The sequence below is a fragment of the Laetiporus sulphureus genome (assembly GCF_001632365.1).
Source record: "Laetiporus sulphureus 93-53 unplaced genomic scaffold LAESUscaffold_2, whole genome shotgun sequence".
Lineage (NCBI taxonomy): Eukaryota > Fungi > Basidiomycota > Agaricomycetes > Polyporales > Laetiporaceae > Laetiporus > Laetiporus sulphureus.
The window spans coordinates 1470920-1497635 of NW_024468511.1; the positions used below are offsets into that span (position 1 = coordinate 1470920).

The window sequence follows — 26716 nt, forward strand, 5'->3', positions numbered from 1 at the left end:
TTCGTTGGCGCGATGGGACCGTCCAGATTCTTGACATTTAGGGCTGGCGAGGTTCGACAGCCTTCTTGATCCCGAAGTCGACTTCTTGGTTGCCTTCATCCATCTCTTCCTGTAAAGAGTCGTGCTCCATAGCCGTGCTGAGTATCCATATTAATGATGCGGGATTTCAGACCTTTCTGAGCTCCTGGTCAGCAACAGCCGGCTCGGAGCACGCGAAGTAATCAGCCTTTTCCAAATCATATTTCTTCTCCTCTTGCGGAACATCTACATCCTCTCTCTTGGCCTCAGCGTTCTCTGCATTGCATGCAGCGTTGATATCACCCGTGACCGCCGCCTCCTCCTCGCTCCGCGTTCTCACCGCTAATTTCTCTTTGCGCACCTCAAGGCTGCTCTTTTACCGGTCGTGAACAGCTGTGCGGCGTAGCGAATTAGACTCGCCACGGGGGTTAGCTGACAGAGACACGCACGGAGAGCAGTAGTCGCTGCAACCTTGTTTGTCACAGCAACCGCCGTCCGCGCATTGTCCGCAGACAACTCTGCACGTCGAGCGATCGCAGCTTGTGATCGACTTGTCATGGAATGCACCGTGACTTTTCCCGCCAGCAAACCACAGCACCAATTCCAGCTATTTCCTCTCCGTAGGAATGTTAGCATGTGACTGGCATTGTCACGATCGCGACTCGCGCGTTCCTCGCGGTACCCTTGCAGTCACTCCCCCATCGTCCATCCATCAGCCCACCAGAGAGTACCGCTTGGATCCTTCTCCTGTCCTATACCCACCTGCGTGACCCGTATGTGTGGCCCCAGCGACTCTTTTGTCCTCCTCTGACACGCGCGTACATAACATCCGCGATACCAATCTCCTAGCTCTGCGTATCGATCTCTGATCAGGACTGCCGTACACTATGCCGACCAGCATCGAAAAAGCCATCTCTACCGTCCTCCAGCAGGGCGAGCCCCTCGCCGTAGCGAACGTCCTCGTCGCATACCTCAAAATCCTCGGCTACATGGCCCCCGACGACAAGGAGCTCTCCGTCCCGCACGAGGCTCTCGTCGCGTTCGAACACGCGCTCGACAAGGAGCCCGCCTTGTCGCTCAGGCGCCAGGCCTCAAAGTGCTCCGTCCTCTGCCAGCGCATGTACACTGCCGAGATCACCCAGCTGCGGAAGGAATACTGGAGGGAGAGGTTGGGCTTCGTCGCTGCGGCGCGCTGCACATGCCCGACCTGCGGGAATACGGTCGCGTACCGCAAGGAGGAGTTCGAGGATACGGAAGAAGAGGTCATCACCCCACCAACGCGGATCAAAGCTTCTCGTCGTGAGTCGTGGCATGGTTTGAGTCTGAAAAGGCGGCCTTCTGACCAGTTTCGCGACCGCAGGGAAGGTCAAGGCAAGACGTCTCGCCAAGAGACTTCGAGATGCACGGAATATCGCCCCAATCGACCCTTACGGCCCATCGACTAGCGCCCTTGTCCTTTGATTCTTTTCACGGATGTGGATATCTCGTCTTTCTTCCTTCTCTTTGTATCGCATATGATCTGCTTTTGTAGGAAGGTTGTATACCACAACGGCTTGTGTTTTCTCACCGTGAGCCCATCATCTGGTCCTGGGAGGCATCTTCACCACATCATTGAGCTCTTTATCTCTTTAGTGCAATACATCTGTTTCAACCGACTAGTTATTGTGCGCGAGATGACAAGCAAAGCTTCGCACGAGGTCTAGGTCCACCTCACTTTCCATCTATGTGTCACTTTCGAGATCAACGCCTCGTATTCGAAAGTTCATATACGGCTCGTTCTGCATATGTCCTCCTGAACAGACCCCGTTCAGTTCAACTATGCGCCACAATCGCGTAGGTGGCGTGGGAAAACAATGAAGTAGGTTCCTCACCTCACGATTACGTTAACGCATGGCAAACCATCACCCACCATTATGGCCGCATCTGACCAAGTGTTGGTATCAGCCATAACATATCGGCGCGGTGAGATTGGCCGCTCCGCCATACACGTTCCCATCTATCCGACAACACAATATACCGGCTCTGCGAGTTGTTTGCGGATACGGTGAGGCAGCCACTTGATGCTGTCGGTCTCTGGACGGTTTGTATGCCCTGTCTCGTATCGCGTCGCTACATTAAAACGCAAACCCGATAGCCTCGCAGCTTTCTGGCATCAAATGGACGGGAGGATTTGCTCAGTCGTCTTCAAGCACACGGAGGCCACTTGGACGGATTCTGCGATGATCTTAATGAGGATCGCTGGGTCTTGATACCAGTTGGTGAGGCGCTGGGCGTGTCCGACGCACGTACCGCTACGCGGACAGCGCTCGTGGCTGAGATCTTCCCGCCTGCAAAACGGCCGCTCTCACCTGCGGGTCCTGACGGACCTGAACGCAGTACGTCTCTGCTTGCCCTCGCGCACGTCACACCTGCTGAATATCGGTTACGACACAGAGAGGGTTTCCCGTATGAACGCCCTGCGCGACTTGGAGGCACCGTCTTATGCGGCGCGAAATGCACTGCTATTCGATAGGCAGGTCCGAGATAATGGTGGCGCTATCTGGAATGGTCGCCCCTTGGGTCTGCTGGAGGCACCCATTCGCATCTACCATCCTGCCTTTGCCCGCATCCTCAGCTGCATGGCCGCCCCTCTCGAGGACCACCGTTTCTCATCCGAAGAACTTGATACCGCGTCTTTTCTGATCAACGCTTTGGCGCCATATTACAGGGACGAGGACGAGCGGATTGTGGCAATCAAAGGCTACTTCGAGTCTGCTGTTCGTCGCAGCGATGTCCTTACGGAAAGAATATACAGGCTTGGAACTGTGTTCACCGCCGGGCCCCAAGGCCCTCCTGCTGCTGGCAGAAGTGAAGAACGGCATAGGTGAAGGTGATCGCGACGCAGTGATGCTCGCCGCTTATGAGTATGTCGCTCTTGCGGTGTCGGACGAGGTAAGTAACGTGTACTACAGCACTTGTGCGGATGGACGTCCATACTGACGGTGTCGTCCAGCTTCAAGCGCCGAGAGAGAAGTCGTGCCTGCCTGCTCTTATCCTCGCAATCGTCGGCGAACACGTCGTCATATATGGAGCCGTCCTCCTAGATGGAAAACCAGTGGTGCAACGACTAACTAGCCTTGTCACTTTAGGTGCAACCGAGAACATTCGCACACATCCTCTCACCGGCAATCCCGATAGAATTGAATGTGGACGTTCCCGTATTGACGAAGGGACTCTTCATGCCGCTCGGGTACTCCGCGCTCTCCGGGACGGCGTTGAGGCACTTGAGCGGTATTACTCTGCGTCGGCTTCGGCTCCCCTCCCGCCCCCAGGCACTCTCCGATGCCATCCCTACCTCACCACGCTCACCTCCGCTGAACACGGGACACTGGCCCTCCAGTACACCGCACGTCTGGCGGAATTCGACGCTTCCAGGGCGGTCTTCAAGGCGCGCATGACGGTCGGAGAGGCGGGCGAAAAAGTCGACGTCGCGGTCAAGTTCACGCATTCGTATCACCGGAGCGCACACGCGTTGCTCGCGGGCCTGTCTCCGCCGCTCGCGCCGAGGCTGTGGCACTGCGCGCGCGCGGAGGACGTCGGGATGTGCGTCGTCGTGATGGACTTTATCGACTGCGCGGACAAGTGGCGGGCACGAGGGACCCAGGACGACGAGTACGTCGGGACGCTGCGGGCTGCGATTGGGGCGCTGCATGAGAGGGACTGGGTGTATGGGGATCTGCGGTTGTCGAATGTATTGCCCGCCGAGGACGGGATCAAGTTGATCGATTTTGGGTGGTGCGGGAGTGTTGGGGAGGCGCGGTACCCGAGCGACGTCAACCTCAACCCCGGCGTTATCGGGTGGCACCACGGGGTGCAGCGAGGAGGCCTGATTGAGAAAGAGCACGACAGGCACATGTTCAAGGTTGTCACAGGACGGGAGTTCTAACTGCCATCCTCTTGCCTGTTGGGCCGTGTCCTGGCTGTCTGCGTAGTATTGTGTCATACGAGCGGAGGAGGCTTATACGAAGATCACTGATTCCTTCTCACTCTTTGTGGCTCCTGAAGTTGTCGTGCTGCCGGGGAAAACGAGGAAATTGAATGAGATTAGGAGGCGATAGTGCACAACCCAATGGATAATTGAGTTGAACAGACGGAAAACGGGTATCAAGGTATGTGCTAGAGATACATACATGTTCGACAAAACCATCTCCGACACGCTCATGGTGTGAAGACCAACCTCTCGCCGTCCATGTCCTTCTCGCCCCAAACCCGCTCAATCTCGCTCAGCTTCTCAATCCGGATTTTCGGCGGCTCGACCTCTCCCAGCATGGTCAGCATTTCCGGGAGTTCCCTGCTCAGCTCTTCGAAGCTCCACGCTCCGGGACCTGCCCCGCGGATCGTTAGGTTCTTGCTCCTAAGCGCGGCGCCTGGGAGCGCAATATCCGGACCAGCGACCGTTCCAATTTGAACGTATTGCATGGGGCGCCGCTGACGCGGGAGGCTCGAGAGGAGGTGCGCGGCGATGGGGCCATAGAGGTAGTCGAGGATCACGTCGACTTCGCCCAGCTGTGAGAAGTCGGTGGAGATGATGGGTTCTAAGAGGGCAAGCGTTGAGTCGAGGTTGGGGACAGCGGAGAGCTTGGTGGCGTTGCGAGCAACTCCGATGATTCTGCAGTGGAGTGCGGTGCTGGTAAGTGAATGCTCGCGCCATCTGTATTAGAGTTAGAACGCACCTCTTAGCACCGAGCTTCCTCGCCAACGCAGCAGCGATAGTTCCGCTTGTGCTCGTCGCGCCCACGATCAGCACCGTCCAACCGTCCTTTGGCAGCTGCTGCATGTCTACTCTCGTTTTCAGAGCCATCCAGCTCGACATGGCCGGATTGACCATCGCGGCGATGGCCTCCGGCTTGACACCCATAGGGAGATCGAAAACCCAGGGCTTTGGGACATTGACCAACTCTGCGAAGGATCCCCCGCCCGTTCTGAGGGTGATGAAGTAGACCGTCTTGCCTTCTGGTAATATCGTCCCGACGCCATCTACGCCGACGGTATGCGGGAGAGCGCCTGAAGTGTAGTGCTTCCCGGCAGCGCGGGAGCGTACAAGCTGATGTACTCCTGTTGCAAGAACGCGAATGCGGACGATTTCCGAATTCTCAGACGGAGTAGGAGGCGCAGGAATGGTGGTGTAAGTGGGAGGGGCTCCCCAGGAGGTCACTTGGGCGCTGTGAATTGTCGACATGTTAGATCATGAGGAGCCGTGTCACTGGTCCGTAAGGTTGTCAACATTGACCTGCTTACGTTGCCGTGCGGCTTTTGGGCTCATATACCTCGATGTCAAATTCTGTTCTGCCACGATATTCATCTGATGTACATGTGAAGCTGTTGATTACCATGATATGCGATTTTTGAACTCGTTCAGGACCATTTCGACTTCGCCGCCAACTTCAGAGACACATTTAATAGGCATGAAAATTGCGGTGATTAAGAGTATTTCGTTCTTAAATCGACTCATGATAGTGACGCCTTGTTGCCCTGGACACCGCAGTACTACGTAGTTTGAAGAAGCTCTCAATATGTGGTACACATCTGACAGTCTTGCCTCTGGCTTTTCAAAAGGGAATGCTCTGACCTGATGGTCGCTCCGTCACGGTCAGCCTGCAATCATCCGTTGTACTATGTGCTGCATGAATGTGCACAATCGACAGGTTCCCGATGGGAAAAAATCATGGTACGCAGACAAGGACGTCCCTCCATGTTCTTTGAGCTCAAGTGCAAGGATAGACCACAACTCACTAAGCCTTGGTCCGGGGTCAAGGACAAACGTTATTTGACAACCCCGTGTTTTGATGCGGACTGCACGGAGGATGATGTGAGTGACGATCATCATCTGTCGGGTAATTCGGATATTAATATCATTCCACTTCAGCAGCGCCCTGAACTTATATGACAGCCGGAGCAGAAGCATGCTCAGCCTCTCCAGAGTAGGGATTGTATCATGCTCATCTGTCGACTGGCACAGATGGTAACTACCGCATCTCACCGATGCTTCTCGCTGCTTAGTATAAGGGCACCCGTCACATTCTGCACGCGGGAGCACCCCGAGCATTATGCCACTGTCGCTATCTGACCAGCACGCTTTGCTGATAGCTAAATACCTCTCAGGTTCGTGCTCGCATCTTCTTATGGGCTGTTCGAGTGGCTGACACGTTCCTTTGCAGCAAGCGTGCTTGTTGTCTCTCTGTGGGATCACATTCTGAGCCTCGATCGGGAGATCCGCTGGGTATGGCGTGGGCCTTGGTCTCCTTCGCAGATACTGCTTTTGTTCAATCGCTATGGCGGAGACGCGAGTATGATTTTCATTGCAGTCGGTGAGAGCTTTGGCACATATTGTGATAAGTTGCAAAAATGACGCGGGTCATGGAAGCCATCGCACGGATGGGAACTTTGTACATGACGAACGAAGTGAGTCCACGATTTGAGCAGCGCATGTTGCAAACAGCTGACACTGTATCCTATCTGGCAGACGTGAGTCGAACCTCAACATAGTCTCCATGGATCTGATTAACCAAGATACAAGCTGTCAAGCTCTGACAGTCGTCACGAGCGTATATTGTATCATCAACAGCGCGTCCTCTCAATGTCTGTTGTCTTCGTGTCAGCCAATGTCTTGGTTCACTGAGTTGCATATCTTACAGTTGCACTCCTCCTGACGCTCTGTGAACTTTGGAGCAAACGAACGAGTCTCAAGCGTGCACTGACGATAGGATTCTCCGTCTGTTTCGCACTGTCTTTCGCGTTCGCCATAGTCTGCGATCATCAATCTTTCGGTATGGTCCAAATGCCTCTTCGTAACAGAAGACGGACTTACAAAGGGCAGACGCACTTGCTCGAACCTCCTCTCACTCATGTTTCCTATTCTCTTCTGGGAAGCCTGCTTACGCGCTCGGCATGTGGGGTGGATTGGTCAGGTCTCTAGTAATGGTGTCTCTACCCGAACTAACATGCCGTGCTGTCATTGCTTCCAGATGCTGTTTGACGTGTATACGATTGCACTGATGCTGTTCAACGCATTGCAAACGCCCCGTCATCACGATGCCGAGATTCTATCAAGCCTTATTCGAGACGGCGCTGTCTATTTCTTGGTAAGGCGCAACTAGGATATATAATGTCTGCTCTGACCATGGCTCAACTGCACTAGGCATGTTCCGGTAAGCTTATGCACTGATCACACTACCTTGCACAATTCAACAATCGCGGTCCCTTCCCAGGACTTCGACTGTTGCAACTCATCTCTTGCGTCTTATCGGTATGTATTTAAAGCGCCTCTCAGGAACTGTATTTTGCGCTCTAATCTAGTAAAGGGTAACGGCATTGCTCTCATATCAGTGTACGCACTGCATAACAATATTGTCGTGAGCATGACATAACTGACACTACCATTCACAGGCTTGCCTGGGCAATCGACAATGCTCTGAGCTTTCGGTTCTTCCTTGAAGTCAAGGCCGCAAAGGCCGCGCAAGCCTGCGCAGACTCGAATGATGACATCGGACAATCGTCGTTCTACGTCTATAGAGAAGTACGGATGGACCTCATTTGAGTACTTTTCGTATACGGCTATCGGCTAAATCTGATTTAATTTTGCTGTCGAGTTACTCCTTGGCGCACCTTCGATGGCTTTGCACTTATATTCTACTTTCAGAATGTGAACAGCTCCTGCAGTGCCACTTTCAGCGATCACCTCGTGTGATTTGTTATCCTCGTCGGTGAAAGCGCTACTGTCTGTTAAATCAACATATCTGAGCCAGATGATTAGTTCTTGCGTCATCCACTGTATGATTCACACACAGCGTCGTTCATCCTGGAGTTCCCTTTGCCAAAATGGCACATGGGCTTATACGTCAGAGGTAGGGTTCATTCCTGAGACGATGCATTCTGAGTACGTCTGATGCACGTATCGCTCAGATCATTCCACGATATCATGATGCAGATGCATTCGCTCGACTAACAGCAATATCTGCTTACTGTTCGACAGATCATCACAAGCGCATCGCTCATTTGGACAGGAGATGCGTTGATCAAGGCCTATGTATTCCGAGGTAAAGCGCTAAGGACGTGCTTCCACAATTGACCAACTCGAAATTGAGCATCACTTGGACTCCACGTTTGCTACACGGTTGTTCTCGTGTATTCCCCTCATTGATATGTTGTCCTCAGCCTCCGTAAATTCTGCCCTCGCTACACAAATGTCTCTCAGGTATACATATCACTCCTTCTTGTCATGGGTTTCATGAGGCGGAGGAAGCTGAGCACAGGTAATAACACAACTCGAGAAACACCCAGATCGAATTCGAAGGCTAGTTGGCATATATAGAAGAAGCACGAGTAACTATGAACATGAAGACGCACACTCGATTGCCCAAAAGAAGCGATATTCGTACAGTCAAAATTCCAACAACGCAGAATACAGCGAGACGATTGACTGACACCTCAAATGAACCGCCTGAACGCTTCGTAGTATGACAATATACGCTGCCTGTTGTTCAAAGGCCTCATACCTTCGCTGTAGCGGCGAGCGGGTCTCGGCACTTCGGGGAGATGTGCGTATACGACGGTTTCCTCCGCTGGATACTGTCCAAGCTGAACTGCTTTGACAAGAGCGGCTGTTACCGGGATCTTGTAGAAAATAGGCATAGTGCCCTTCATAGTGATCCCGGGGAGAACCTTCCTCTCCAAGGGGGCTTGCCCGAGCGCGCGGACGCGAGTGTCGTTATTGGCGCGGAAGGCAGCGATTGCCTCTGCGATGAGCTGAGTCTCTGGATCAGAGCCGTCCAGATATCGTTTGTCCTCCTGAACGAGAAGCAAGATGTCGAGATTGTTCAGAATGCAAACGTCTGTCTTGACATGTCTGTCCTCGCCACAGATGAACAGAGAAATAGCCTTCCTGGTTAGCGCGACCCTGCCTCTACCAGCGTACCCTAGCATACGGAAGAGATTGACAGCAAAGTCGTCTACGGCAGACTCTTCGCCTGCAGGAGAGGTCGTCGCGAGGTCTAGAGTGCGGAGGAGCGTGTACACCTCGTCATTACTAGCCTCGTCTGGGTTGCTTAGAGTGAGGAGTTCATGATATAAGTTGTCGACCAAAGGAAGTGGAAGGCTAGCCGACTGGAAGAAAGTCGTCGCGTCTTGATACTCGACTCGAATATTGTAGGCGAGAGTATCATTCTGCGTCCAGTCTGCGGATAAGGTTTGCCATCTGGGAATATGAGCATATGCAGTCACAACCAGTAGATACAGCATCACTTACGGTCATGCAGCTGTCGCTCAGCACTCCTTTTCTGAGCTTGTCTCGAGCACATGATAGCAAGGCGTCACATCATCGTGCTGTTTATATTTCTGCCATTGCCAAAGCCTGTGGTTGTACAGCGCGGCATCCACTGGAGTGCTGGAAATGCCACCTCCTTTAAGTTATTCGGCTGAACGTTGTCACGAGGTGATATGCTTTCTTGTTATCGAGCGCCGAGCTCCTAGGCAGCTAGAAATTGGGCAATACGATTCTTGCCATACAAGCATTTAAGAACGGCATCTGAATCTGTCTAACCCCCCACACCCACCTCCTTGATTCTATACTTCTCAGGACAATATGTACTACGCCGGTTATCGTCGCGGTCGCGGAGGTTACATTGGAGGTGACGGTCGCCCTCGTCCCACTACCATTGCCACAAATGGCCTTCCCCCCGACAGAGAGCTCGACGACGGGCTCGAGAAAAAGCCGATCAAGACATTGTCGAAGCCGACGGACTCGTCGGGCAAGGACATTGTCATCAAGCAGCTCGAGTATCTCGGCTCGTACAACTGGACTAACGAGACAAAGCCGACGATACTCGTTCCCGGTCAGTGCTATTCAGACGTCACACTGCTCAGTTGTACTCATCAATGGTCAATGCACTTAGGGTCTCCCGCACAGTGGCGGGACAGATGTCTTCCGTACCGAGTCCAGCCTGACAGTGGCATCAAGTTTGTTGATCAGAACGGATATCGCATGCCATCCTCCACGTTGTATCCTCTGTTCCGTGCAGTGGATATAATGACGGAGGAGAATGGGAACAGCATCGACTGGAGATCAGTCGACTTTATCACCGACCGCAATGGCCTCCGTAAGCTTCTCCGTTGGATCAATGACACTGATGGCTCTGCCAAGGAGTTCAGGATCGACACACAACTGGCCGGAACCCGCACCGTTCTGTTGAACCGCTGGGAGAAACGCACGCGTGAGGCGGGCAACCCGCAGTGGACGACATACGGCTTCAGTTTCGAGCGGGCGAGCACGAATAAGGTCAAGGGATGTGAGCGAGGCACTGGTCACCATCGCGTCGTCAAATACGTCAGTATATAAATTGTATCAAGATGAAATTATGCTCATATTTGTGCAGGATTTTGATGGCCTTACACTAGTCGTCCGCTTTGAGGTCGATGCCTTCATCGCAACCTCGCCCTCGCGCGGAGTCGTTTCGTCTTCCTCCAATATCGACTCGCTTTCCGACATGTTATCTGGCCTGAACGTAGCGACTGCGACGTCCGACTCGATGGTAGATAGCACTGCGTCCACCGCTGAGCTCGACGTGATTCGCACTGGCTCAGAGGTGCCGCATAGCTCTCTGATCGAGATGACCACTCGGTCGCGAAGGAATGCCGAGAACTACGATTGGGGTGACGCGTACCCACAGTTATACCTGTCCCAAACCCGCAACCACTACCTTGCGGTGCACAACCGCGGAGAATTCGAGACGATCACCAAACGCGCGGTTGACGATGCGGAGATGAAGCGCTTTGATAGAAGTGCCCAGAATGGGTTCAAGAAGTTGCGTCGCGTCTTGGAGACTATTCAGGAGTTGGTTGTTGAACATGGGCAGCGAGGACGTCTCAGCTTGGTCCACCGCGATGGGCAACTGCAAGTGTTTGATAGAATCAAACGCGACGGTTGCCTTCCGGAAGACATGCTGAGGTGTTTCGAGGATTGAGGGCGCCGACAGAATACATCGTCGATGTTATGGGAACCTGACTGTCGGGAGAGCGTTCTGTCATAGGCTTGGGACTGTATTATTACGTGTTTGGGAGCTCAGTTGCACCACACTGCGTTCTTCTGTGACTAGTATGTATTTTGGTGAAGCAACTTACATATCTTCAGAATGAGGTATGGATTGTTCAGCTGGCATGTGGCGATAATCAAACCTTCACCGAGTATCGACGACGATGCTCTCGTTTAAGACAAGTCCCGAGGTCACAGCGTTAGATGGCTAGATAGAATAACACCGGAGGATCCGTTTGGTCGTCCGTCGCTTCATCTCTGTCAACGAACGACATGGCCCGCAGAAGATATCCTCGCCAAAGCGGGCGGAAGCCTGACGTTGACACTTCGTTCACCGAAGGTCTAGTATCAATGATCTTGAAGACGGTGCTGAAGCCAGACGAAGAGCTGATGGAGGAAGCAGACATTGCAATCAGCAACCTGGAGTATCTCGGCTCGTTCAACTGGTTGGCATCCGAAGAACCAACCATTGCGGTTCCCGGTCAGCTTCATCTACCTTATCCATCCTTATTGAAAGTCGACTGACGATCGAATAGGTTGTCCGCCTGTGTGGCGCAGACGTGACGTGCCTTTCTGCATCCCACCCGACAGCGAGACTCAGGCCCCGCATCGAGACGGCAACAGGCTACCGTCAAACCCCATCTTGCCGTGGTTGACAGCAGTAGACATCATGACAGAAGAAAACGGGACTCACGTCGACTGGCCTAGCGTCGCCTTCCTCACAGACCGTAACAGCTTGAGAAAGCTGACGCGATGGCTCCAAGGGGAAACGTTCGATTTCCGGATTGATACGCAACTAATCGGGAATCAGACTGTTGTCTTGAAGAACTGGGAAAAGAGAAACTTACGCGTACTTCCTGGGACATATGGAATGAATTTTGAAAAGGAATGCACCATCCCAAGCGAGGGGTTGGAGGAAAGCGTCAGACATCATAGAATTGTGCAATATGCGAGTGCTTCTTGCTACGCAGTTATGCAGCAATCTCACCTTACGAATAGACATTTGGGGGTCTCAGAATGGTCGTCTGCTTTCAAGTTTCCGCTTATGCCGAATCCCAGAAGGACAACATCAATTCTGTCCCGTCGGGAGAGGTCGGTATTCACACGAAGCACGTCAGTCTTGGGCTGTGCTCATCAATTTGCAGGATGGTGCAAAATGTGACGCTGATGGCACACCAGAACGAGACACGCTCTCCGAAATGCTATCACAACTGAGGCTCTCGACCAGCGCTCAGTCAAGTTTCACAGTTGACAGAGATCCATCGACTGCTGAGCTAAAGGTGATCCGTGCGGGAAGGGAGGTTCCACACGAATCTCTTATAGAAATCAAAACGACGGTGAAAGATTACTTCCAAGTCGCCGACGCGTACCTTCAGTTGTTCTTGTCCCAGACGCCGCACGTGTACGTTGGCCACCATCGACACGGGACGTTCAACAAGATTACTGAACGCCATTTGGACTCGCTGGGGGAGAGCACTCGACGCCGCATCAAACAACTAAGATGCGCTCTTCAAGATATCCAGACACTTGTAGTGGGTCAAGGGCCGGATGTGAGGTTGAGTCTGGTGCAGAGCAAGGGAGTGCTGTTGGTTTTCCAGAGACGAAGCGAGGAGGGATGTTTGCCAGAGAACATGGTGCGACGCTTCTCAACTTGTAACTGATAGAATTTGGTATCCGGAGAGCATTGCAATTTGTGCATGATCGTGCGGAATTTAACCAAGCTATGAAATATTGAGGATCCAGAGCCTTGCAGTCAGAGTCTGACAAGAGAAATACCGTTCGTGAACTCCATGAATATTAAATATTAGCATGCTGCCTCCGCAATTTGGAGCCACGCAAACGGGTACACCTTGACGTTCATGAAAGGCGTGAAAATGATCAAAACTCTGAATGGTTCTCTTGTACAACATGGTGACAATGAAAACATATATACTTGCCTAGCTTCTATTTCTTTGAAATTTCTCTCGCTACGTCCGCTTGCCAACAATGACTCGCGAAATTGGCGCCCATGAACAATGTAACGGCCACTTCCCCCATATGGCAGGCGGTGGCCTTGGATCCAACAACCATCACCAACTCTGGGCGACTTAATCCAGTTGAATCGGATTCTGCTACAAACAGAAGTCTCTATGAGTTGATGATAAGAATACTTGATTCTCGAGCCGCGAAACGTGTGAACCAAGCGTCGCACGATGATAACCAACGGCAACTCTAGGAGCTACAGTCTAACTTCAATCTCGCAGTTTCGCACTGTGTTATACTACGACAGCGTGGACTGACAGGGTTGACAGAAGACATTTGGCGCGTTTGGATGAGGTATTGGCCGGGCTGATTTCACTGTATCCAGATTCAAAAACCTCACACGTGGTAGATGTCCAGGTCATCCATTGAACCACTAATCAGTACTATTGGTCAATGTCACGGTCGGACACATTTCTTGAACATCTCAGTACTAGGATAAGCACGATTGAAGTCTTTGTAGAAGCACAGTTCTCCCCGACCCGTCTTGAACGAGAAGCCTTTTTGAAACCGATATCGCCCAATGGCCGCGCTGCAAGTGGACACGAACAGATGGCTTAAGCTCGTTCCCAGCAAAAACAAATTTTCCCTCACTCAATTGTGCATGCTGACCCCTGCTAGCCTAATGCAAGTCCGCATCTGGGACCACGGTGACCATCAACCGGGAATCGTGCGAATTGTTTCAGGCTTCGGTTCCGCGTCTATACGTGTTCTGCATCTCAAACAGCTCCTATAGAAGCGTGTGACAGCACCGCGTCGGCGGGGATTCCCAAGCATAGAAGCCATGATTTTCCATTGCTCGACTCTAGTGAAATCGGCGAGTGGTACGACCTCTTTTCATCCCGAGCTCACCAATGCTAAAACACTCTGTCTAGCCTGTCATGGAATTGTTATCCATGTTCTTGCGCTGAAAGCCCTTGATTGGAATATCATGAGATTCGACGGCTTCAACTTATCGCTGCCAGAGATCTAACTCCGTACTCTCATGGCGCATCTGCGGTTCGCGTTCCCCCGGTTGCGCCGGCGGAAAAGCAGAGAGTCTGTTGCTACTTGCACCTAGAGGGCTTCTGCTTCAGAAGTTAGGAGTCACGTCGCCCTGCAAGGTGAATGGCGGTACCAACGATACACTCCGAGACTCTTGGGATTGGCTTAAATGGTGCGCACTTGACCTGCATCGACTCGTACGAAGAGCAGCTGATCATGATCATTCAACGAAGATATCCCCCAAGCCCCCCATGTTGGGCATAGTCTAGATGTTGAATAGTAGCTCCTTTCCGGTCTGCTACGACAGAATGCCTCTTCATAACTTCGGCTATTCAGTTTTTCCATCTCTCTCGTTTCATCGCACGGCGAAATGATGCTCTTTGCATCGTAGCCGCATTCTGATAGGTGTGTCGGTTCCCTTATTTGCAGGAATGCTCATTTCAACTTACTTCGCAGAAGACCATCGACACAGCTACTAGACAGCAACAGTCTAAGAGCCTGAAACCTAAATCTGCTCTATCCTATCTCCGTCCTCTACTACCGACTATCGAAACGCTACCGGGAATCTGCCTCTTTTAATCTACTAGCCATCGACATATCCCCGTGCAAGCCGCCGAACCTAGTCCACTGCGGTATTTGACGCTGTACACGAGCATGCGTATGCGAGCGTATAGGTTTTCCCGAGCTTGGGGTGTGAGTGTCCCCGGGATTTCTGAGGGACCCATTTTGCACCCGTGTCTGGGTATCCGCGTCCCTGATTCGCAAGCTTGGATGCCCGCTGCGCATAGAAGAAGTGCTAATGCTAATAGGCACAAAGAGATAGGTAAATAGGCAGGTTGACGGTGCCGCCACCTAAGCAGATTAACTAAAGGTCTGGGTATTGGATTGTCCCGGAGGTTGCGGGGCGGAGGGCTAACATCCAGCGTCGGAAATCTTCTGCGACTGCAGGATCCGATGGTCCTCTAGATGCATCTCGACGACCTGACAGTGGAGATGCGTCTTCCATGAGAGCGGATTGAATCTGAGCGATCAATTGTGAGTGAGTCATTCTTGTGCATGCATTGCACTGACGCCAAAACTTCAATCCCTCCTGAGTAATCTCATGCAACCAGAATGTCTGCATCTGACTAAAACAACGCAAATGGTCACTTCAACGGTTACAGCGGGATCGCGTGATACAGAAATAAGTAGCATTGTTATCCTTAACCGTCCGCGTAAACGCTTACGAGTCGCTCCAACTGGGTGGTGACCAAGACCACTGAATGCACTCCCCACACATCTGATCCAGGCACCGCAGCACGAAGCACGGTACATTCAATTCTGCTTATTGACCAACTCCCGTATGTGTGTGCCTTGGTGGCGCAAGAAATTTTGTCTTCTGCCGGCTGCCGGGCGTGGTCGGTATGTATGTGGCTGGCAGAGCTCCTAGGCTCGTTCACGCATGCAGGTGTACGTGCTGTGGGGTGACGACAAGTCGACATCACGCGTCACAAACCTCGGACAAGCCATTCAAGGGCCCTTCGCTAGGCTCAGAACGAGCGGTTGGCGTATTCCCTGCGACGCAATAGGCAACGGTCGAGGGAATGCGTACGGTTATGTGCCCTAGAACCGGCCACGCATAGACCCTCGTTACAAAGCGAGTCAGACGACTATCAGCCGGCCACATGTCCGAACTGTAGTCGATATCCACGCGCTCCGGTCGGTGCCGTTGAGTTCGGGGAATCACATCACACAAGTACTGTAATAGCTATACGCACATCGCGCACCTCTATTGATACACACCTGCCTGCAGTGACGAGCCCGGTTATTCTATGAATCGTGAACCATGCATGCAACGAATCAGAGATGAGTGCGAAGCGAAGAAAAGCGACCGCCATTCAGTCAGCGAAATTATACAGCATATTTGGATGATGGTCTACAATATACACATGTGCACTAGTCCTTCTTCAACTCTCGTTTGATAACGAACATCCGGTCGCCCTCTGCCTTTGTTGTGATTTCCGCGAGGCCACTAATGCTTGCGAGCTCTTGTGCGCTGCGGCCCTTGGCGAGGACGACGTACATCTCGAGGCCGTCACCGACCTCGATATGTCGCTCTGTCGCGCTCGTGAACGAGTCGATGACGATGGCAAGGACGTCCGGTAGCGGAAGGTGTGCGGGATGCGTCGTCCCGGGAGCAGCGAGCTGATTCTTAAAGTAGATCTGCACGTAAATTGTATGTTATTAGCGAACGTGGGACTGGCGAGTATATATAGCCCAGGGGAAAGGCGTCTCCGATTCCCTCCTACGAGAAGGTACACACACCTGGTTGTCTAGAAACGGCTGGACCAGTGACTGTGCAGCGCCCGCGGCTCGACACGCTTCGCGTTCGTATGAGCCTACGGGATCGAAGGAATAGACTGCACCTGAGCCTGGGGATGCATGTTAAATTAAGCATGAGGGCACGCGACAGAGCAGCGAGCACGAACCGTCCTCTTCGATGCCTCCGAGAATATTGTAAACATAGTAAGGGAAGAAACGGCGAGCGTAGAGCATGGTCTGGATGAGCCGAGCGATGGCGCGGAGGGGCATGTCTTTTGCATGGGCGTGGCGGTACCACTGAGCAGGATGTTAGATGAGCGAACTGAGACGCAAACAGCGAGCACGCACCTCAAGCCTTTGCTTGACCTGCTTTACGAACATGTTCCCGTCTGCCGCAAAGCCATTCACGGCGAGGACCGCGCGGTCGGTTCTGTGCGTACGTCAGCTCGCACGGCGTAGCACGCTCGGACCTCCACACCACGCACAGTCTGAAAACTTTCGGCGCATAGCGCGTCTGGATGCTGTACCCCTCGCTCTGGCGAGTGTCTCCTGCGATGACGGTGAAGTCCTTGCCGGCAATGGCGAGGATGGTGCCGCCGTTCTCGGTGTAGGGATTGAACTGGCGCTGCTGGGGGGTTGCGTACGAGCCGTCAGGCATGGTGATGGTCTGTGCGCTGGGCCAAACTCTGGCTAAATGTCTGGGAAAGGGTGGTGATCGTCGAAAAGAATTGACGACGGAACCGGGAGAGCAGGTGTGCAGGAAAGAGACGAGGAGCGAAGGCGTATATACCTTCAGGTGATGAGGCCGCGTCAGATGGGCGCCTGCGCGGGTCGAAGGGCAATAATTCCGAGATTACAGCACTTAGCATCAAACTTGCCGCTAAAATCTCGCTTTTTCTCCAGAGGACTGCAATGCAAATGACAAGCGAGGATAACTCTCTCTTTGCTGGCCACTCGAGCCTGAGTAGATACTGCGTACCAAACGGCACGACCACGTGATCATGCGCCCACGACGGCGTGAAATTATCATGTTTGTGTGTGTGGAAGACTCAGGATCTGCTCCGAACCGCTATCTACGACGGCGAACAAACGTCTGCTTTCCGAATGGACAAAGGCCGCTGCTGTCGCTGATGCCCCTTGCCTCGACGACCGACGATTATCCGCACGAACCCGGCTTTTTGTCCGCTGTTTCTCCAATGCACGCTAAACGAATCCATCCTAGCTTAGTCTGATGGATGGGCAGTTGTTGATGCCTATGTAGCACGCATCGCGTGAGAGACGACCTCTCGGGTACGCCACAAGCTAATCTGAGCAAATTCTATGGCTCATTGGAGCATGCAGCCGGCTTCTGTACACTCGCTATCTTGCGGTGGAGATGAAAGCATTAGGTTTGTGATATCTAGGACGTGCCGGGGAATGTCCGTATCAACTGTCGGCCCGCGCACAGCTCGACACGGTGGACAACGGTTGTCCATTCCCCTTAAACCACTCGACAGGCTGGGTGTTACTCACCAGAAGCCTCGACATTACGTTCGCCGCCGCTCGGGTGCTCTAATTTCGGAAGTTAACCGCGACAGTCCAGCACGCCTGAGCACATCATCTCAGGAATGCTTGAACGCAATGAAGAACGCAACGAAGATTGCACTATCGGCTCTGAAACCTGCCCAATGACAGCTCTTCTCATTTTCCTGTCTCCGACGAATGCTTCTATCTGTCTTCGCACAGATCGCAAGTTCGCTGCATCGCGCCCGTTTTAAAATTATGTCCTGGCGCGGGACATATATCTGTCGGTGGCGGATCTATCGCGACGAAGGCCTGCTCGTGTTGTACGAATTTCCTTTCGTTGCATGCCTGGCCTACCACGCTCCCACCCGCCCATCTGCTTCGTTCGGGCACTGCACGCCCCCGGGTCTGTTCGCAGGAGCCCAAGCTCCAGACCCTCCTTCGACGCGCGCGAGGCAGCCTACTCATCCGCAGCTGTATTCATCTCCGCAGTTGTTCCGAGCGAGCTGTTCTATCTGCATCCTTGACGGCATGGTGGTATGTAGAATGCCGATCGCTGCCCTCGTCTGCAGGCGTACGTTTCAAGCGTCCCGGGGATCTCATCTCGAGCAATTGTCGGCCCCGAGTCGTGCAAGAGCCCTTCTCCCGCTGGCTTCGCTGGCCTGGGCTGGACGACGGTCTCCTCGATCTCTGGGTATCATTGGCCTACGAATGCCTCTGGCATGACATCACTTCTTCGTGGCTCCCGATGCTGATCCCAACAGACACATTGAGCAGTGACGCTGGCTCTGCGGCAATTCGACGCCTCGATGAGCGCGCTGATTCGCCGGGCTGCCCTATCTGGCCCCGAGGTTCCCGCCAAGATATGCCCGAGACTGTGGCGGGAAGGTGAGTATTCAAACTATCCTTGCTCGTTCGGAGATACCTCACTCTGACAATTCTTGTTTGACATACAATACCCTATCTAAGCTTCTGCTCCTTGTACCGTCAGGGTACCTGAAGTCCCAACAATCTCGGATGTTTGAGAACTGCGACCGTTTCGATTTTCGAAATCTTCGCTCCCCATTTTATATTGGTCACGACTGCGTTTTGCTAGGTCTTCGTATACAATATAGATAACCCGGACCCATCGTGTTTCGCCGGGTATCATAAGTTGACACCCAGACTGCAGTCTTGTGGCCTGTCAACAGCCTACTGCAGCTTGCGAACAAACCCCTGGCACTGATATTCGAGCCCTGGCTCCTGGTCCCTGGCGTCATCAACACCGCCATTCATACATACTATGTGCCGAGCAGAAGCAATGGAGCCGCAGGCAGCTTATCGTAGCCGTGCTTTGATGTACAAATGCAGGAAGTCATGGGTACAAACCTCGAACGGGCTTCTTCAAACACCGAACCGCGCAAGCATGTTCTCAGGCAGGCAACTGTCCTGACTGATGCGCTCGTACACCGCCAGCTGTCCTGCCAAGCAAACCAAGCTGAGCCGCATGCTCTGCCCATGCTCGACGACCAGCTCCTGCACGGCTTCCAGTGCGGCCCTCAATCTCCTGAACTTGTCCCGCGTGGTCGCCTCAATGGGGACCAATTCTGCATCGTTAATTCGGCGTTTGGTGATGGTGTGGAACTCTCCATTTTCATGCACCGCCAGGATGTGATGCGGGTCCTGCGACAAAAGCAACTGAGAATACGCCTCATCCCAGGTGTATGCTTGCGCTTTCTTGGTTATCCGAGTGATCATCTCGACTAGAGAGCCCTGCGGCACCTCCGAGCCCGCGCGAATGACGTCGAGCTCGGCAGTAGAAGCAGCAGTATCTATATTCGAGACTGGTCTCTTGGATCTGCGATTGTTCAAGGTGGAGGGCACGCCCGGCGTGGCGTCGACGGGGAGGTAGGCATCAACTTGTGCACGCACAACCATGGTGAGCCCTTCAAAATCCTGCATCGCACCGTGGATTGAGCGCCGACATGGCAGCGAACAAACAGCCGGCACTTACATATTTGATGACGCGATAATGAGAGGCACCGGCCTCACATCCTCGCGCTTTCACCGTGCTCGCCCGCTCAAAGTTATGATAATACGTTCCGTAAATGCGCTGCGCCGTCGTCCTTTCCCAGCGGTTCATCAGGACGGTGCGGTTTCCCGCTAGCTGCATATCGATTCTGAACTGCTCCGCAGACCCGCTCGCCCATCGCAGAATTTTGCGCAAGCAGTTTCGGTCGGTGATAAAGTCGACTGATGGCCAGTCGACGGGGCCTCCGTTGCGGTCCTCCGCCATAATATCCGCTGCGCGAAAGAGCGGATACAGTGGGGAGGACGGCATGCGGAATCCGTGTTCGTCCATGAACATGAGTCCCTTGTCGACATGCACTTTGAATGGCACAGGTTTGTTACGCCATTCCGGAGCCGACCCTATGAACCCGATGCAACGACGGCACTGATATATCAGGCACAGCCGGACCGCAAACGGCACTGGTACATACCAGGAACTAGAATGGTGGGCTTGGTACTATCGGTCCAGTTGTAGGAGGCCACGTACTCGACTTGAGTTATCCTTGCCTCCTTCCACAGTGCGGGTACGGCCGGTCTTTGGACGACTTGCAGAGGAGTTTCGACAAGCCCATCCACCAGGCTTCTGGTCGGAGGGCGTTGGCCAGCATTTGTTGACGGTGGTTGCCCACCGCCTCTCGCGGCGTAACGTCCACGTCCCCGCTGATTGCTTCGGTCCATCATGAGGTCGTTGCCTGAATGTCGGCCAAAGATTGTAGGGAGACGGGACTCTGAAGAGCATTAAGCCCAAATCTTCCTCTTATATATCTCGTCCTGTCAGAACGAGAGAAGCAAGCCTCGTGTTATCAACGTTTTCCCTTGTATTGGATATGCAATATACCTAGTTGCATTAAGTCAGAATCTAACCCATTCGTACGCATAGGATGAGAACGTGGTTCAGGTGCGGTTTACAATATACGCCAATACTGAGCATTGACAATTACCCTCCAGATGGCTCCGATGAGCATATCGACAAGAACTACTAAATGGGTTTCAAATGAGGGTCAATCACAATCAGTCTCACAGACAACAAGATACAGCGACACCACATTCATATGGCCTTCTCGCCGTCATCGATCATTCCTCAAAACGCCTCAGTAGAGCCTCCGGTAGGCAGCTTTCCCTCGACATTCTCGATATTACCCGCAATTCCCCATCAACGTAGACCAAGCTCAGCCGGCCTTCCTTTCCGTGCGCTACAGCTAGCCTCTGAATCTCCTGTAAAGCGACGCTCAGCTTCCTGAAAACCCGTTGCGCCTGTGCTTCGACTGACGTCTCGTGGTTGTTCATGCCACGTTTGATGACGTCCTCTGACTTACGAGCCTGGTCCATGCGAACGATCTCCGGCTTGGAAAATTCGCGCTTTCCGATTGTCTCGACAATTCCGAGGGTATGCAGTGCGAGGTGGTGATAGGGTGTCTGTGATAGGTAGAGCTCTTGATACCCCTCAGCCCAATTGTAGGGATGCACGGATGTCCGCCGACGCGTGGTCACCTCCAAGACGGAGCTCTGCGGCACGTTCAGACCACCATGGATTATATCTAGCTCAGCAGTAGACGACTGATAGGAGATGTCCGAGGATGACCAGTCATCAGATATCGGCGATGGAGTGTCTTCCCAGGGTGAAGGTCGGATAAAGGCATCGACTTCGAAGCGCACTACCATGGTCAGGCCGTCAAAATTCTATGACAGTCGATCAGTGCGTCTATGACCGGTGCAAATAGTGAAGCACGAACGTATTTCACGATGCGATAGTGGTCGGTAGCGTTTTTACATTCTGGAACCCCCCTCGTACAATGCGCGTTCACGCTCGCACCGTTGCTGCGACGGTCCTTGTCCATCTTTTCTATGGTACATGGGTCCCAGCGGTTGAGCAGCACCGTTCTATTTCCGGCCGATTGCATATCAATCCTGAACGTCTTGTCGGAGCTACCGTCATCCCTGATCCAATGCAAGAGTCTTCGCAAATTGCTTCGGTCCGTTATAAAGTCTACTTTCGCCCAATCGACATGGTTCCCCTTCTCCTCGGTCATGATGTTCACCGATCGCAACAGGGGATACAGTGTGCAGGACGGCATTCTGTATCCGTTCTGATCGATGAACCTCATTCCGCCTTTGAGTGTGAATTTGTCGAGGGGCGCTTTGAGCGGAAGCCTTGTGTCTAACCACACAGGGGGTGATCCTGGAACATAAGTCCATGGACATATATATATAAGGCTAACCAGAGTTTCGAATGACGCCAGCACTGACCAGGAACGACGATAGTAGGCTTCGTCCTATCAATCCAGTTATACGACCCGAGATACTCAACGTCTTGTTCGATCATAATGTCTTGTCCCCGCACTTCACCAGGCCTTTGGAGCGTCTTCATGAAGGTGTCAGCGAGACCATCCATAATCGCTCGCGGAGGTGGAAGTTCCCTCGCGATGGCCGAGCCTTGTACGTCCTCTCTGGCGTGACTACCGCGACCGCGATGGCTCCCTCTGCCTCGTATGAGATCCTGGCGTTGCACCCCGCTCAGCCTTGGTACCGTTTGCGTGGAGGTGTCAGCTCGGGAGGCACTGCTTCCGGCTTGGCCACGGCGACCGCGACCACCACCTCGACCTCGACCTCCGACTGGCATTTTGTATTCTAATATCGTTGTCTCGAGTGCGCGATAGAGAATGTTGAATGGCTGATGCTTAGGGGTACTATGTGAGAGGGGAGGGGGAGGGGACACTGTTAGATGAACGTGGCGATAGATAGCATATACTCAGCTCTTGTTCGGTCGAAGAAGACATTCCGTCGATTCGATGAATTTCCTGACACGCACGAGGCTTCTTGGTGCTTGTACGGTCAGCTGGCGCACACATTAAGACAACAACTTACCAAGGTGGACTCAGGCTGTCGAGCGCTTGAGTCCAGTTCCGTGTACAGATCTCACGCAGTTTCCCTAAAAATGCGCGATTGAGCCTCGTCGTTGACATGGACAAGCAGTATAGCTAAGCTACGTGCGGCATCTACAACGACATGTACGATTGCATCTCAAAAATGTTCATCCCACGCTATCAAGCATTCTTAGGAGATCGGCGGTGATCCATTTCTCTCCCAATAATGCACTCGTGCCTAGCAGTCTACGTCTGTGTCAGTAGAGACGTGTCTGAGCCTGAAGAGCTGCACTGCCCTGTCATGGCAATGCTTGTGGTGGGATAGGCTGAACGTGGAACGTCCTGGTCCCGGAGTCCGAATGGGATCCGGGAGCCTGGTGTGTGCCCGGAGGAGATCGCAAGGAACACCCGCCCGGCACGCATTGCGTGACAGAACAGAACAAGGCAAGAAAAAACACAACAACAGGAGATGGGTGGGTGGGTCGAAAGAGTGTCCGAGCTCGTGTTGCGAGCGAGGGAAGATGATGGTGGTCGCAGGACGAGGTACTCTTGACGCTTCGTCACGCGTCTCGTCCTGCGACATGCTGTCACGAGTCCTAGGATTCGATGGGACATGTCACGATCGAATCCGCGTATTGAGAGCCTCTGGACATGCACGAAAGCTTAATATGCATTCAAATTCACGCACACTTACACGACGGCACAGTATCAAAATATTACAAATCTGTAGGTTGACATAAACCAGATCAGCGAAGAACGGTATAAACTGCATGAGTCCGAACCAAGAAGCATCGTCCACGCCAGATTCACGCCTGCACCTGCACCCATTAATCTCACACACCAACAACGCAGCATTTCCACACTTAAAATCCGCCTTTACCCTGTACCCGTGCGATACTCCCCTGTATGCCCCTGATCACGCCGCGAACGCCCTTCGTCAAGCCCGTCGAGTCCGGCAGTTCAACTCCCTGAGCATCACGGTACACGCCGTCGAGCCCGACGCGATGCAGATGCGTGTTCTGCACGCGGTCCACCGCGTCCAGCCATTCGGCACAGATATGCGGGCTGTCTATCATCACGTTCACCTCTTGGCTATGGTACCAGGATTGAACGTCTGCAAATACAAAGCCCATGGCATCAGTAAAAGATAGAGGAAGAACGAAGGCGGAGTCGAATATACCTTGATTCCCGTTGCCCATGATACCTACGGTGTCGTCGACAACCATGAGCTTGACCTACAAGGTGCCTCTGGGTCAACATTATCCTGCATATAGCGAACCAGTGTACCAACTCACATGGCAATTCCGCTGCTGCAGGTGTGCATTTATTGGCTTGACTTGATCCCTCGCTAGAACAACCGTCATAAGCGTTCTCGAAACCAGATTAGGCGATGCATACCCGTGTACCAATAATACTTCAACCTCTCCTTCTCCTCCTCTGCCAACTGTGCGTACATTTCCCTTACGACTACCTCGTTCGCGCCTCCTTGATAAGGCAAGACCTCACCGCCATCGTTGAATCCGACATCCACGTATAGAATAACTTCGATGCCTCTTCTCACTGCGCTCAACACACCCTCGACGACGGGCGGCGCACTGAACGTTGGCGTCTGGATGAACACACGCTTTTGAGCATGTTTCAGCGCGGCGAGCCATGCGGATGCCTGCGGGTTCAGCAACTCGCGCTCATCGTTGCCTGGCCTGCCGTATGGCGGGCGGTTCACGAGCGCCATGGGCACCTCGGCATGCGGGGCATGCAGGATGTGCGGGGTATACTCCTCGTCGGTGATCGGGTCGTACGTAACCGTCGCGAGCATCGACTGGTCTCCGGCGTCTATGCCAAGCTGTCAGGGTCACTCTGCAGCAACAATCGGCCGATATACACGCACTGATGTGGTCGGTGATAGTCTGGTATTTCCCAGATATGAACGGCTTGACCTCCCCAGGCTCGCCCTTGTTCTCCTCCGATGTCGCCGCCTCGTCCTGGTCGTGCGCGACCTTCCCCTCCGCAACCATTTGTTTATATATTTCCTCACCTTTCTTCCCATCCAGCAGGTGCGTCGTCGCATACTCGTTCTCCATGCCGAACTTATACCCTTCCTCGGGAGTAGTGCACGGACGCCCGAGCAGCGGCAGCGGCGGGTGCATCACCCTGTGCCAGCTCACGAGCGCCATGTCGTACATGCTGTCGACGATGGGACCCTCGAGATGGCACATCATCTCGAAGTTTGGCCGGTCCTGGATATTGTTCGAGCACAGGAGCGCCATCTTGCGATCAACAATCATAAACTTGCTGTGGAACGTCCCCAGCACTGGTCTGTGCAAGTCATCAGCCAAGACAAACGCCCGACTTTGAGGGCACCCACTGATGAAAGTTCACGAGCTCAAAGTCCACCCACGGCATCTCGCTCCGCCGGGGCAGCTTCACCTCATCTTTCACCCACTCATCCTCCTTCACGTAGAGGTGGCTTTCCGTGAGCATCTTTAAGTTCGCACGATCGTACATCATCTTCACGACAACCTTCTTCCCGCGTACTTCTGCACGCCGCGAGAGCTCGATGAACCCAGCACAGATTTTACTCGCGGACTTTGATGCTTGCCAGAAATTGGTAGCGAGGAACACCTCATGCTCGGCCTTGATGATGCAATCGTAGTGGTGTTGGATAATGTCTGGGATCCTGTGGTTCGGAATATTGAAGTTAGCTGCTGTACGCAAATTATGCAATGTTAAAGAGAGGAGACACAGCATGTCCTTTGTTGTATTGCAATGAGATTATTCAAGTCAAACTTCTCCTGACATACCTCCTCTATTGCGTACGTGACCAATTGGTGCGTATGCGTGCGAATATATCCATTAATGTAACAAGATCACCCGCATATATGCAGCGTTGGGAAGATATATACGTTGGTGCCCTCGCACTCCGGGTGTATAACCCAAGAGGTTCTAGAATGGATACTTACACAGAGATGATGGTGAATGACACTGCACCCCTTGAGCCCAGCAGAGGTGGGGAGACGGACCCTGCCCATGGATCGACGTCGAGCGTCTTCAGCACGTCATGGTAGATCTGCGAAATCGTGGTTTTTGAAACATTGAACTCGGAGAGCAAGCCAAGCCCGCGCACCTTCAAGAACAAATCACTTGGCCTCGCACCGAACTCGCCACACTCCGCTGCCCGATCGAGGTCCTCTTTGGATGGCTCGTCCTCTCTCGTCACCTTTCTGCTCTCTTCGGGCGTCTTGCCCGTCTTGAGCATGCTCTTCGCTGTGGCGAAGATACCGCCCGTCGTGCCGGGCTCATGTACCCCATGGTGGTGCGCCTCGTACACCTTCTTGACCAGCTCGCCAGGCGACGAGTCGGGCGACGCCGCATAGGCCGCGGTGAGTGTCTTTTCGGAGTGAGTTAGGTTGTATACGCGTTCCGAGACCATGGTTGAGGAAATGAGAGATAAGTGGGAGCTCTCGGGATTATTGTTGTGCTCATTTTAGGCTCCCTGTGATGACGAATGATCAGCGCCAGGGGGCGATTTGGGCGCTCATGCGCGCAGCCGTCGAAAGTTCCGACTCCGCTGAGGTCTGACGCTTTCGCTGTTTCAGAGTATCAGCTACTACAATCCATCTATTCGACGCAGAGCATATTAAAGGAGATCAATTCAATTGTAGGTGATGCTTGAGTTGTGGTGAAAAAGCACTACACTCAGATTGAGGTTTTGGTTATGAGTGATCGAATTCGAAATATGGATATAGATAGCTCAATGACGGGAGAAATGACAGGCGCCCAAACTTGAGCGCTAGAGACATGCGTGCGAATGTATCACATAGATCTATTGCAACAGTGAGAGGGGCTATTAGCATCCTCAGCACGGATAGTCATCGAAGACGTCAAAATCAAAGTCGTAGCTTTTGGACGGGCT

The 26716-nt window shown here is 53.0% G+C and overlaps 12 protein-coding genes across 12 annotated transcripts; 6 read left to right on the top strand and 6 right to left on the bottom strand.

The window, feature by feature from the left end:
- Positions 1-905: 905 nt before the first annotated feature.
- Positions 906-1479, top strand: LAESUDRAFT_754745 (uncharacterized protein; the record flags this gene model as incomplete). Its single annotated transcript, XM_040911932.1, has 2 exons — positions 906-1317; positions 1379-1479. The coding sequence occupies 2 exons, from the start codon at positions 906-908 to the stop codon at positions 1477-1479; spliced, it is 513 nt and encodes a 170-aa protein (XP_040769906.1).
- Positions 1480-2140: 661 nt separating this feature from the next.
- On the top strand, positions 2141-4177 carry LAESUDRAFT_172773 (uncharacterized protein). The gene is made up of 4 exons (XM_040901439.1): positions 2141-2393; positions 2452-2757; positions 2813-2949; positions 3011-4177. The coding sequence occupies exons 2-4, from the start codon at positions 2466-2468 to the stop codon at positions 3941-3943; spliced, it is 1362 nt and encodes a 453-aa protein (XP_040769907.1). The 5' UTR covers positions 2141-2393; positions 2452-2465; the 3' UTR covers positions 3944-4177.
- Positions 4178-4215: 38 nt separating this feature from the next.
- LAESUDRAFT_641260 (GroES-like protein) lies at positions 4216-5236 on the bottom strand (the record flags this gene model as incomplete). Its single annotated transcript, XM_040903650.1, has 2 exons — positions 4216-4666; positions 4731-5236. 2 exons carry the CDS (start codon positions 5234-5236, stop codon positions 4216-4218), a joined length of 957 nt encoding a protein of 318 aa, XP_040769908.1.
- A 978-nt stretch (positions 5237-6214) lies between these two features.
- On the top strand, positions 6215-7154 carry LAESUDRAFT_641620 (uncharacterized protein; the record flags this gene model as incomplete). Its single annotated transcript, XM_040903678.1, has 5 exons — positions 6215-6361; positions 6528-6636; positions 6693-6845; positions 6875-6960; positions 7023-7154. Coding segments are annotated over 5 exons (627 nt in total), but the record flags the coding sequence as incomplete, so codon positions are not given.
- A 1194-nt stretch (positions 7155-8348) lies between these two features.
- Positions 8349-9353, bottom strand: LAESUDRAFT_809075 (uncharacterized protein; the record flags this gene model as incomplete). Its single annotated transcript, XM_040914116.1, has 2 exons — positions 8349-9230; positions 9302-9353. 2 exons carry the CDS (start codon positions 9351-9353, stop codon positions 8485-8487), a joined length of 798 nt encoding a protein of 265 aa, XP_040769910.1. The 3' UTR covers positions 8349-8484.
- A 192-nt stretch (positions 9354-9545) lies between these two features.
- LAESUDRAFT_809076 (uncharacterized protein) lies at positions 9546-11201 on the top strand. The gene is made up of 3 exons (XM_040914117.1): positions 9546-9887; positions 9948-10378; positions 10428-11201. Exons 1-3 carry the CDS (start codon positions 9638-9640, stop codon positions 11013-11015), a joined length of 1269 nt encoding a protein of 422 aa, XP_040769911.1. The 5' UTR covers positions 9546-9637; the 3' UTR covers positions 11016-11201.
- Positions 11187-12819, top strand: LAESUDRAFT_172954 (uncharacterized protein). The gene is made up of 4 exons (XM_040901440.1): positions 11187-11564; positions 11620-12032; positions 12083-12175; positions 12229-12819. Exons 1-4 carry the CDS (start codon positions 11357-11359, stop codon positions 12742-12744), a joined length of 1230 nt encoding a protein of 409 aa, XP_040769912.1. The 5' UTR covers positions 11187-11356; the 3' UTR covers positions 12745-12819.
- A 2935-nt stretch (positions 12820-15754) lies between these two features.
- Positions 15755-17296, bottom strand: LAESUDRAFT_809078 (proteasome subunit). Its single transcript, XM_040914118.1, has 5 exons — positions 16873-17296; positions 16736-16817; positions 16555-16684; positions 16391-16497; positions 15755-16288 (listed from the first exon to the last, which is right to left on the bottom strand). Exons 1-5 carry the CDS (start codon positions 17043-17045, stop codon positions 16022-16024), a joined length of 759 nt encoding a protein of 252 aa, XP_040769913.1. The 5' UTR covers positions 17046-17296; the 3' UTR covers positions 15755-16021.
- Positions 17297-17879: 583 nt separating this feature from the next.
- LAESUDRAFT_173048 (uncharacterized protein) lies at positions 17880-18985 on the top strand. The gene is made up of 2 exons (XM_040901441.1): positions 17880-18778; positions 18860-18985. Exon 1 carries the CDS (start codon positions 18089-18091, stop codon positions 18614-18616), a length of 528 nt encoding a protein of 175 aa, XP_040769914.1. The 5' UTR covers positions 17880-18088; the 3' UTR covers positions 18617-18778; positions 18860-18985.
- A 96-nt stretch (positions 18986-19081) lies between these two features.
- LAESUDRAFT_746903 (uncharacterized protein) lies at positions 19082-20684 on the bottom strand (the record flags this gene model as incomplete). The annotated part of the gene is made up of 4 exons (XM_040911441.1): positions 20371-20684; positions 19884-20299; positions 19282-19825; positions 19082-19170 (listed from the first exon to the last, which is right to left on the bottom strand). The coding sequence occupies exons 1-4, from the start codon at positions 20618-20620 to the stop codon at positions 19082-19084; spliced, it is 1299 nt and encodes a 432-aa protein (XP_040769915.1). The 5' UTR covers positions 20621-20684.
- A 329-nt stretch (positions 20685-21013) lies between these two features.
- On the bottom strand, positions 21014-22902 carry LAESUDRAFT_710681 (uncharacterized protein; the record flags this gene model as incomplete). Its single annotated transcript, XM_040906787.1, has 4 exons — positions 21014-21619; positions 21673-22118; positions 22187-22626; positions 22805-22902. The coding sequence occupies 4 exons, from the start codon at positions 22900-22902 to the stop codon at positions 21014-21016; spliced, it is 1590 nt and encodes a 529-aa protein (XP_040769916.1).
- Positions 22903-23478: 576 nt separating this feature from the next.
- LAESUDRAFT_720221 (phospholipase D/nuclease) lies at positions 23479-26307 on the bottom strand. Its single transcript, XM_040907777.1, has 8 exons — positions 25928-26307; positions 25764-25870; positions 25169-25480; positions 24692-25119; positions 24202-24636; positions 24099-24151; positions 23984-24038; positions 23479-23917 (listed from the first exon to the last, which is right to left on the bottom strand). The coding sequence occupies exons 1-8, from the start codon at positions 26231-26233 to the stop codon at positions 23667-23669; spliced, it is 1947 nt and encodes a 648-aa protein (XP_040769917.1). The 5' UTR covers positions 26234-26307; the 3' UTR covers positions 23479-23666.
- Between the last annotated feature and the right edge of the window lie 409 nt (positions 26308-26716).